General features: G+C 51.6%; 1 protein-coding gene across 1 annotated transcript; it reads right to left on the reverse strand.

Annotated features, from left to right (window-relative positions):
- Positions 1 to 3138: 3138 nt before the first annotated feature.
- LOC148183150 (metallothionein-1) lies at positions 3139 to 4518 on the reverse strand. The gene is made up of 3 exons (XM_088062228.1): positions 4365 to 4518; positions 3969 to 4034; positions 3139 to 3409 (listed from the first exon to the last, which is right to left on the reverse strand). The coding sequence occupies exons 1-3, from the start codon at positions 4393 to 4395 to the stop codon at positions 3315 to 3317; spliced, it is 192 nt and encodes a 63-aa protein (XP_087918354.1). The 5' UTR covers positions 4396 to 4518; the 3' UTR covers positions 3139 to 3314.
- Positions 4519 to 11590: the final 7072 nt, after the last annotated feature.

Here is an 11590-nt window from a genome sequence, read left to right on the forward strand (position 1 = left end):
GAACATTTTCCTAGTACCCTATCTAAACCTCCCTAGGCAGAGTTTCATGCAGTTCCCAGGGTGAGCACGGGGATGCAGTGTGATAGCTTGGCATTACCAGCTGGGAGCTGTTGGGAATCACTTTCTCATCCCTGTGAGTTTTCCACCTTGTCACAGGGTTTATGTGCCAACTGGCTTCCACCACCTTGTGCGTACCCGTGGCCAGTTCAACATCCAGCATGGAAAACAGTGGCTGGGCCAGGACCAGGCTGTCCCCATGCCTGCACCCCCTGCTCTTGGTGGTGCCACAGATGGGGCAAGTGTGGGTTCAGAGCCGGTGCTGTAGACAGGGTCCATCCCTGTGGAGCCTGGACCAGTGGGCTGTAGGACCAGGAGAGGACGAGTGACCCAGGGTGGTTGTGCCAGGGAACAGCTCGTGCTTGTTTGGAAAAGCACGGAGTTGATTTTTCCTGGCAGTGTTTGCCAGCAGCAGCGAGGCGAAGCCAGCAGGCATTGCACACGCCACTGGCTGAGCGGGAAGGAGGAGAGGTGGAATTACCGAGCACGTGTGGTGTCACTGCACATAAACAGGGATTGTGAAATAACTTCCCTCCCGGACACCCCCAGCGCAGTGCTTCGGGAATGTGCTGCACCCCTCCAGCAGGGCGGGTTCTGCTGCACCTGTGGTCAAGGAAAAGAGAGCCCCAACCACCCAAAATGGGATCGTGCACCCCTGCATGGGGCCATGCCAAAAGTGAGGGATGACTGTGCAGGGTCAAAGCTGCAGGGAAAGCAGGGGAATTCCCAGATTGTTAGGAATCCTGAATATAGGGGGGCTGTGCTGAGTCCTGGGACACATTGTCCTGGGCCCATGTCATTGTGAGCGGGAAAAGGCAGCACAATATCCCCACAGTACTGTAGGTGAAGCTGTGATGGGAAAAGAGCCTGGAAAATGCCTGATTTCCCAATCTGAGCATTTCCAATAAATAGTGAGGTCATCCTGCAAGCAGAATGGGGAGGAATGAATGAGTATCCCCTGAGCCATGGGCTTTCAGAAAGGCCATGCCAGACATCAGTGGGGAGAGGAGAGCTCAGAGGGGCCTTACTGCAGGTATTCCAATTTCCTAGGGCGTGGAGTAGTTAAACCCAAGGTCTGTTCCCATGTAAGAGGAGTGCCAGGTCCAACTCTGGTTTTATAACAGTCATAAAGTGAGCAGCAGAGCTGAAGCTGCCCAGCATGGGTCTCAGCGCTCAGAGCTGGTATATTGGAACCTCTGTCTGCCCACCCCCCCTGCCCTCCTCACCCCCACCACTTCCCCTGGAGGCAGGGGACAGCATCTGGCAGCTGCTCTCCATCATACTGCCATGGGACACAGGGATGGGCACAGCACAGAGCCATGGGGCAGGACCAATGCAAACCCACAGCGGCCGGCAAAGCCAGACTGATTGTATGAGCTTTGCTGGTTAAACCACATGTTTGGTGATAAATCCCATTAGCAACCTCTCTTTCACTCTTGTTGTGAGCTCATCAATGAGGTTTTTGTATGGTTGGCACTTCCATCTCTCTGGGTTGGGAGGAATAAAGATAACCCTGCTCTTTGCCGAGCAGAGTTTAGTGTGATTGCTCCATGTCTGCCACGTGCCTGCCCTGCCTAAATTCAGCTGACATAGGAGTGGCCTTTGCATCCGTCAGAAGTGTGGGGTGATGGTGACTTCTCAGGGGATCCCTGAGGAAGGTGCCCTCCTGGAGCAAAGGGGTGTGGGAACTGACAATGGTCAAGTAAGAGATTTTTAGGCTTCAGGCATTAGCTTGAGCCTGTATGAAACTAAGTCACACAACATTCTCACTCTGGACTGAGAAATTATAAGGAGGAATCCAAACAGTCCTTGGAGAGGGAAAACAACCTTTGCAGATGTTGTTTGTCGCCTTGTTGTTTACTTGTAAGAAACAGTCAAGGGTTGTTGTTCCTAAGTGACCAATGATGGTGATGTGTTAGTTTCCTGACCAATGAGAGTTTTACCTTTTCAGACCCTCTTGGAACCGTCTGTAAAAGAAGATCTGGAAGAATAAAACTTGCTCTCTTTTGCAACCAAAGCTAGAGAGTGCATGTTGTCATTTTGCCGTTCCTAATACAGTGTGACAAAGGGGTATCCCCTAGGGATTGGCACTGTGAGCAGCCCATGGGCAGGAGTGCTGTGCTGTAGGCTGTGCCAAATCCCTGGCTGAGTCCTGGGGTGGTGACTGGGTGGGTCAGGAAAGGTTTTTTACCTAAAAATTTGCCATGAACGGCTGCATTTGAGGAGTGCAGGGACAGGCAGAACCTGTCATGTTCCTGGGAAGCAGCAGGGTGGCACGTGGCACCTGGGGTGCAGCATTCTGGCAGCAGCATGGCTGTGCTTGGGCAGAGTGAGCATCACACCCTGACACGGGCATCGTGGGCATCACATCCCATTGTGGGCTTTGCACCCTGGCATAGGCATCCATCCCATTGTGGGCATTCTGCCCCATCACAGGCATCGCACCCCATCACATCCCATCATTGGGATCTTGGTGTGGGCATTGCAAACCACAGTGGGAATCACACTCTGGTTTGGGCATCATGTCCCATCCCAGGACTGAACCCTGTTGCAGGCTGTGCACCCTATTGTGGGAAATCACACCCCATTATGTGCACTGCACCCCATGGTGGGGAGCCAGGTCACCTGAGGCTCCGCAGGAGCACCCAGCCATGCTGGCAGGGGGATAAGCAACCTGGTTCTTCCAGCCAGTTCAACTGAACTGCCAGGAAGAAAACTAAACCTGTTTCTCTGCCACCCCACCTGCCATGGAAACATTCCCCCTGGAAATGGGCAGGGCTGGGGTGGTTATTACAGTGAAAGCTTGTAATAACAAGCTACTTATTAGCCCTGAGGATCTCTGGTGGAGAAGACAGCATGGGATTTGCCCCTGGGTAACAAGAGAGTGTGTGTGGGGGGAAAATCCCCTGTTGTGTAGGGAAAGTGTTAAAACAAGAGTCAGAACTACTGGTAGGGAAAGCAGAGCCAAGATTAGAAGACAGGAGCAAAAATAAGACACAGGCTCTTTGCCATGACCTCCCACATGCACTGTCCTCCCGCTCCCCAGGGAAAATGCCGCACCCAACAGAAGTGCCAAGTTCCTTATGGGCCTTTACATACATATCACTTTATTTAGGTAGCTTATTACATGTCAAAGTGACAAACACGAAAGAAATCTGAACACATATATAAAAAAAGACAACCAACATACACAATAAGGTTATTCTTCTTTGGCCCCCCAGATGTGCATCACCCCCAGATGTGCAGCCAGGGGTCCCCTATTTGCAGCAGCTGCACTTGGCAGAGGGGGGCCCCTTGCAGACGCAGCCCTGTGCACACTTGGCACATCCAGCTGGGCAGCAGGAGCAGCAGCCTGTGGGAGAGACAAAAAAAAAAAAAAATTAAAGGACATTCTTGGGAAGTCTCAGGCTGGAGCTCAGGGGCTCTCACTGTTTTGGAGACCTCCCATGTATTCATGTCATTCCCTTCTAGCAGCATCCACATTCTTGGCAGTGTCTTCCAGGGTATTTGTGCAGCCACGGCTGGCACTTGAGAGGCATGGGGAAAGTGTGGAACTCCTGGGGGCTCACCAGGATTCCCCCAGTCCGTCTCTTTGCACACCCTCTTAGTATACAGCATTGGGAGCACCCAGAAGTAATCCCAGTGCTGGTTTCCATCCCAGCATCCCCTTGTGCTGAGCCTGAGATGCTGTTGAGGGGAATGCTCAGGTTTAGGTGGTACTGAGTGACTTGTATTGCCTGGAGAGGTGGTGGGATTTGCGCTGTGCTCCTTTGGGGGGAAAAAGCCATACGTGAGGAATTAACTCGCCACTGGCAATGCTAAGACTGATTTGATTCAGTGCATACACGGGTATGTAATGAAAACCCCCTGAGTGTTTCTGTGTCCCCCGGGGGCTCAGAGATCCTTCTTACCTTTTTTGCACGATGTGCATTTGCAGTTTTTGCATTTGCAATTGTCTCCGCAGGTGCAGGTGCCACCTAAAACGTGAAGAAAAGGAGAAAAAGAGGTTGAGAAGTGGTGGTGGGAGGGCATACCAAAAACCCAGACATCCGCGGGGAACAGCACTTCCTCCCCTCCGAGCATCCACCGATGCTTCAGCCTCGCTCAGAGGGGAATTCCCAGCCGCTTTCCAGTGAGATGCTCGCAGTGTGACACCGCAGTGCTGGGAGAGGACTTCAGCTGCTGCCCTCTCCCGAGACAGAACATGGGGAATGGCGGTGGAGGCCGGCGGGCGGGAGTGCCGGTGTTCCCGCTGGGATGCTGGGGGCTCCCGCTGCCCCCCGGGATGGAAGGAAGCGCTGCCTTACCTGTGGCACAAGGGCAATCCTGAGAGTCCATGTCTGGCTGGGCTGGGTGCGGGCTGTCGGACGCGTTGGGCGACGGGAAGAAGCTTTGGCAGGACTCGCCGCCGCCTCTTATTTATCCTTGGCCAGGCGAGAGCGAGTGCAAAACCTCCGCCCCTGCAGCCTGCGCACGGCTCGGCGCGGCTCCTGCCCCGGGCGCTGCTGATTCACTCCCCGGGCAGCGGGACCTGAGGCTCCCGCAGCCCCCGCGCCCCCTCCCCGGGCTGCTGTGGCAGCAGGGAGGGCTGCCGGGGTGACCACCCCTCTCTGCTGAGATGCTGGAAGGGGTGCAGAGAGCGGCCAGATCTCATCACTCTGATTACACCTGTCTGAGGAGTGTTGCTGCACTCGATGGGGCTGGGGACTGAGGGGGTGCACCCAGGGAGCCCCCACAGTCCAGCCCTTGATTAATTGACTGATTGATTGATGCCAAAATCAATCTGCCAATCTGATTTGGGGGATACATTAATCCAGGAAGTGCCTGTCCACCCTGCCTAATCCACCACTGCTGGGAGTTCTCAGTCCCCTCCTCACAGAGCTGGCACAGTAGGGTGATGGGGAGCTGGCATCATGAGGTGACAGGGATTCAGTCCCTGCTTGAGACCCTGTCCTCCGGTTCCTACACCCTCCCCGCAAGCAGGAGTAGCAACAAGCTGGACTGGCCTGGCCAGAGCCTGCCGTGCCCACCCAATGCCCCGGGACACTGGCACCCACGTCCCCTCGGCGCCGTGCATGGCACCTCGGGGCTTTGTCTCCTTCCTGGCTGCTGTGCTCCATCCCACTCTTCTGAATTAATTTCCGTGTGCCATTACCTGGGTGTGCAGGGGAGGAGAGTGGCAGGCGAGCTGCCATCACCCTGGTCAACTCCTCCAGCGGGTTTTACCCACCCATTCAAAAGCGCAGTGAGGGTTTGGGATGCTTGCTGAGATTTTTGGTGTGGGTACATTCTACTTCATGTGCAGGAGGCACTGTCAGCCGTGGAGCATCCCTCCTCATTCCTGTGTTTCTGTGTGATCCTTGGCGTCAGTGATGCCCCATCCTGGCTGCCCCCTGCTCTGAGACTCCTCTGCTTTGGGGTTTTATCCCAGCTGGGCTTTTGCCTGAGGTACCTGGCTGAGGCAGTTTGTCGATGCTAATCCAGCTAAAACAGGCACCCAGGGAGTATTTTTACCACTCATCTGTCTGGGCTTGTTGGGAACTTGTTGGGTTACCTGATGGGGAGCATTGCCAGCACCCCAACTCAGCGTCTCCTCCAGCCTCTCCAGGCCAGTGTGGGAAATCAGTATGGAAAAGCCTAAGAAAGGCAGAGGCAATAGGCCCCTTCCTCAACTCCTCTACCCTGGAGCAGCTTGTCGGTGCCCTGACATGCCAGCCCTGTGGCTGTGTGACTGTCACACTGCTGCTGATGCACTGGGGTGTGATGGCAGGAGATGATGTCAGGGCCCAGCCATGTGCCAAGAGTTATTGTTCCTGTGGGAGTGGGGAAACACAAACATGGGAAACGCATGTGCAAATGTTCACCTGCCACCCTGGCTACAGCCAAGTACTGTGTTGGTGTCATGACAGAGGGGCAACATCTCCTCTGGATCTTGCATTTGCTCTGCTCCTTGGCTGAAGTAATCAGCCAAGCATTCCTGTGGTGCAGTAATATGCCGAGGGAAATGCTTCCTGCCATGTCGTGATGGATTAATGGGGAACAGCAATATCACTGTTGCATCTGTTTTGCCTTCCTTTGGCCACCAAGGCAAAAATTGGCTCTTGTCCCAGCTGGTGGTGGCCCAAGGATACAGGGATAGGTAGCTACTCCAAAGTGGTCCCTCTCCTCTAGCCTAGGGGGAGGAAGGTGAAGCCCACACGAAAGGGAGAGAACCATCTCTGCCATGAAAGGACAGGGTGCAGGAAAAGCTCTCCAGCATCTGTTCTCAGTCAGACCCTAGCCCTTTTTACCTTCTTTCATCTCTGCATGAAGGAAAAAAGCATCTTGCAGGTTATGTAGGACTGGGACTTTGGTAGATCTTACACTGCTCCTGGTCTATTCTGTAATTGATTTGGGATACATTCTATAATTAATTTGGGATTGGACTGAACTAGTGGGATATCAGGCAGACACACACCAATCAGACCACCTCCAGAAGCAATCTGTGATTGGGGTGACAGTGATGAGCTGGGGACACCTTTCTGCTGTTTAAATAACCCCCCTGACAAGGTCTTGCCAGCCTCAGTTTGCCTTCTGGCCCCTGCCCTCCATTTGTCTGGGGTTCTTCATCCTTTAAGTGGGCCTGATGCTGCTCTCCAGAGCCGAGCAACACAGGCAGGACCCCTGCACAGAATTTATTCACCAACCCTTGCCACACCAGAGCTGTACCCCTTGGCTCTCATGTCCCCTGCATGGGATTCCTCAGCCATGTCTGTGGCAATTACCCCGAGATTGGGCTCCCTAGAAAGAAGCTGGCAGGACAGTGTTTTGGAGGCACCTGTTCCTGTGACACCTGGGGTGTTTACAGATGACTGCTGAAAGCCACAGGATGGTGTCAGGGCTGGTGCTAATGACTGGCAGAGACTCGAGTCTGGTGCCAAGCAGGTGAGGAGAGAGGCACAGCAGCCAGATCCCGTGGAGGTGAGCTGGCACGGGTCTGCCTGACTCTCTGCTGAAGGACATGTGGCTCCAGTCACCTGTGGGCACACAGAGGCACATAATGGACCAGCATTAGCCTCCAGCTGCCCATGGTGCAGCTACCCACCACATCACCTTCGGGAGACCCTGCAGACTGCTACAAGTCTGCCTCTCATGGCATATGTCCCGCAAAGTGCTTGCTCTGGGCTCATCATCCACTCTGGAGCAGTGATGGGTTTGGTGACCCCTCTTTCACCCAGTTACAACATCCCAGGCAGCCAGGGGGCTCCGCTGGCAAAGCACCATGGATCAGTGGGTACAGACTGCGGGCAGGGACACAGGGAGCTGTGAACCCCATGTGGGCACAGCACCAAGCCCCTGGGGAACAGTCCCTGGGGGTACCATGGCCCTCACCATTGCCTACTGCTTGCCAGGTAGGATGCTGACAGAGGGTACCCAGGGGTGCTCCTGACACTGCAGCAGTAGCAAGGGCAGATCAGCTCTGCCTGCTCCAGCTGCCTCTTTGTGTTGGTCTCTGGGCAGGAGAGCCACGGTTGGCCCGGGCTCAGCTGCCAGAGGTACATGGAACTGTATCCCATCTGTGACCAGTCTTTAAAACCCAAAAAGATAAAATAAAAAATATTTTAGTACCCTGCAAACACCCAGCACACACAAGTGCTGAAAGCCAGCAGGAAGCCCTTGGAGTGATTGCTGCTTAGAAAGCAGGGTTGGCTTTGATCCGAATCTCAGGTTATTGTTTGCTGATTATAAACAAGTGTTTGAAACATGGGAAATAGGTGCTGACGTAGTTTTATTTTGCTGGCGCTTGCCAGCCCTTTGGCAGAGGAGGAAGAGGGTGAATCACCCCTTGTCTGCCCTGGGAAGCCATTCCCAACCACTCCCCAAGTGCATAGGCAAAACCCTGGAAACATTTCGGAGTGAAACCAGATCAGTGGGGTGACCTCAGGCTGTGAGGAGTTCTTTCTTTTTCCCAGAAAACTGGGGCAAAGACTTGTTCTGCTCTCAGTGGCAGACATTAGCTAAGCTCATTGTCTGTTCTCTCTCCTCGCATCTTCTTGGGAAGCTGCACCTTGATGGCAGCTTTAGGAAGATACATCCCAGTTAGTGCTTCTCCAATATCAGCCATCAGCAAAGACGTGGCATGTCCCATTTTCCTGGGGAAATGCCCTCCTTGGGGACTTGCTGGCCCACATCATGTCTGTAACCATAGGAAGGCACCTATAGCGAGGGCCCGCAGGCAGTGGGAAGGGGACGGGCAGATTTCCATTAAGCAGGAATTGCAGGGCGTGCAATCCTGGGACGCTTTCACAAGCCGGCAGCACACTTTGATGTGGGCTCTTTGGGAGCCGCCTTGTGACCCAGCCGGCTGCGCTAGGGCTGGGACTCCCAAAGCCGGGATTATGAGTCGGGCTCAACTGCCGGCTCATCCTATGGCTCCAGGCAAGGGCTTGGCCCTTTCTCCTTATTTCTTATCTGGAACAGAGCTATCAATATCACCTTCCCCTTGAAAAAGCAGTGAGGAGAGGGTGGGGATTTGCTAATTACTGCTTTTTAGGAAGAAGGGAAAGGAAGAAATGATGAATTGATGCCATGAACTGGGTCCAGGAGGGTGAACTGACCTTGCAAAGTTCCTGACAGTTTTGGAGTGTGCATCCTGAGAGACCCCAGCACAAGGTGGGAGCTCCTGCCTGGCAGGACGGGCTTCTGGGGCCAGGTGATATGTGTTGGGGCATGTCTCAAAGATGAAAGGGCTGATTCTTCTTTTGATCATGAAATTCTCATAAATGTTAATGGGAATTACTTCGAGGTCTAATGAGGGTTGAATTGCAGCCCCCAAGGGAAGGAAGGGGATGAGGACCAACAAAGCTTTGGCTGGGAAATAAAAATGCTTGAATTTACCTTGTCCCCCACCTGTGAGAGCAGAAAACCAGTGGGTCAGGGGCTGCCCAGCATCCCTGCATACTCTTCTGAGAAAGGGGTTTGCCAGGTGTCCCTCACTTTGCCCAACACTGCTGGCAACTGCATGACAGGCTTTAAGCATCACCTTAACTCTAGGCATCATTTTAATTCAACAATCTAATGCTTTCCCAGTGTACAGTTTGGGTTTTCTTATTTTTCTTTTTCTTTGTTTGTTTTTTTTTTTTTCCTTACATCTTTCCTTCCCTTTTGTGTATTTCAGGTTCCCACAGACTTCAAACTCACCTGCTCCAACTACTTGCCGCCTCCCCTGGCTGAAACGTGACCCAAAGTTTCCAAGTATCGTTACCTTGGGCATATTTAATTATTATATTCCCCTTTAGTTGCTAATTAGAAGCCAAGAGTAGAGGGGATGAGTAATTCCCTGGGATGTCAAGTACACACTTGCCTGAGTTTGCAAAAAAAAAACATCAGCCCCCTCACTATAAAAGGTGTGAAATAAAAGGATGTGATATTTTCCTTGATGTCTTTATAGCCTTGCTCTTGAGATCCAGAGATCCTTATTGTCTATCCTGGGAATGATTCACACAGCTGCTGTGCTGGATCCTGCCTCCCCTGAGAGCAGGGTAGCTGTAGAGGCAGGATCTGGCACAATAGCTCTTTACATCCCCATCCAAAAGTGTCTCCCATCCCAGGAATGGCCATGGGATGTGGGGGGAGAAAAGCTGCTCCAGCTGGGGCAGCAGACCTGGGATGGTGGAAGAGAAAAGCCCCTGCAGACAGGATCATTCCTCATTTTAAGGAGTACTTAAGTGTGCAGATGCAATTGCTCATCCCTCCAGCCATATTATCCCCCTCCTCAAAGGATGGGGATGGTTACTTTTGCCAACATTTTCCCAAACTCAATATATGAGTGCTCCTCAGCATTCCTCTGCCAGGCAGATAAAGGCATAGTGAATTTTTGGTTTCAATTGAAGTCTATTCCAAGAAACAGCTTCTGGGTGTGTGACAATCCTCATACCTGTTGTACTGTCAGGTCCAGCTTCTACAAGCAACCTGCCAAGAAAGCCAGCAACCCACACCAAGCATGTTTGATTATATAATCTGTATCTAGATCTATATCTAATTTATTATGTATTTTATTATGTAATATGTATTATATTAAGTTATAGTGGCTTAAGCAATGTTATATTAAATGATTATAGTATATCAATTATGTTAGTAGGAGCTCTTGCTGGATTTTAAGACCTGTGCTCTAGCAAAGAAGCTGAATAATCCTTCAACTACAGTCACACTAATCCTGGCTGCAAAGCAGCCCCTGTCTGTGCAGCAGGGAAACCCAGGGGCTTAGTATGGATTTTATGGGATTTCCCCCCTTGTAAATGTGGCAAAAGGGAAGGAACCCTGTCCTGAGCACTGCTCAGGATGCTGTACCTTTGCATGTAAATAAATTTTATTATGTTTTATTATTTTATTTATAAAATAAATACATTTAATTTAATTTTTTAGATGACAGGCCTTTCAAACAAAGAGGAATGAGTGCTAAAAGCCACGATTTCAATATTAAGTTTCAGAGCCAGCTGATTCAAAGTGGCAGCTGTAATTTAACTGTGTTGCAGACATGCCAAACCCAATACCATAATTAGTGATTCAAAATAATATTTACAGCTCAAATCATACATATTTAGCAAGAAGTTGAAATTTCCATCTATTTACAATTTTACTAGCTTAAAAAGGCCTGTAAGCTCAGTTTCCCCCCATTTTGCTTGGTTGGGTTTGAAAAGCCTGGCAGAGCAATGCTCAGCACTGCTAGGAGAGGAGCTGGGATTTTGTCCCCACCCATGGCACGGGGATTGGAACTGGATGATTTTTAATGTCCTTTCCAAGCCAAACCATTCTAGAATTCTGTGATTTTCCCTGCGAGGACAACAGTGTTTGCTAGAGCAACACCCCATTGCGTGCCTGAGTTCACGCCAGTGCTTTGCCTTTGTGCTCTGGTACCCAAACCAGCACGAGGGAGCTGTGACCCACAGCACGGCTGGCACTGACACCCACGCTCACCCCAAACAGAACCACAGAGGGGAAAAAACACCCTCCTTAACATGCTGCACACGATTGCTGCCTTGTTATCCACAAGTATAATGGCACATTGATAGAGGTGCCAGAGAACCTTGGTAAGAACAATTATAAAAGGAGAAAAGGGAGGTTTTCACATTCAGAATCGCGTGATCCCTGCTCGAGTGCTGCTTTTTAGAGCCCTCCTTCGCATGCGGGGCAGGGATGCTGTTGCCGGCCAGGGCTCAGCCAACGCACAAGGAAATGCCAACTGGGATGTGTCTGCCAGCTCTCCTAGAAATAAATGAATCTTTGCCTCAAACTAGTGGCCTTTGCAGGGAAGGAAGGCCACTGGTTTGAGGCACAGATTCAGCTGTTTTTCCAAACCTGCTTCTTGCTGGGATGGGTGTGATAATGTCCCAGTGCAGGTGATGGATTCAGGCACTGACAGAGAGCACTGTCTATTTACCCCTTGAGACTTGTCATGTTAAAATATTTCTTAAACCTAAAATAATTAAAGAATTTCTAAAGTCATGACCTTGAGCCAGGTTGTCTAACCTGTGTCCGGGCAGGGAGTGGGCAC

The sequence above is a fragment of the Pseudopodoces humilis genome, chromosome 14 (genome assembly GCF_049639895.1).
Source record: "Pseudopodoces humilis isolate 2021_Gansu_Grassland_sample_001 chromosome 14, ASM4963989v1, whole genome shotgun sequence".
Classification (NCBI taxonomy): domain Eukaryota; kingdom Metazoa; phylum Chordata; class Aves; order Passeriformes; family Paridae; genus Pseudopodoces; species Pseudopodoces humilis.

Excerpts from the sequence above, each read along its gene's own strand:
- LOC148183150 (XM_088062228.1), bottom strand. The coding sequence starts at position 4,395 with ATGGACTCTCAGGATTGCCCTTGTGCCACAG. Across the intron at positions 4,035-4,364 it reads GGATTGCCCTTGTGCCACAG|GTGGCACCTGCACCTGCGGA; the intron begins GTAAGGCAGCGC and ends TTCACGTTTTAG. Across the intron at positions 3,410-3,968 it reads ATGCACATCGTGCAAAAAAG|GCTGCTGCTCCTGCTGCCCA; the intron begins GTAAGAAGGATC and ends TCTCTCCCACAG.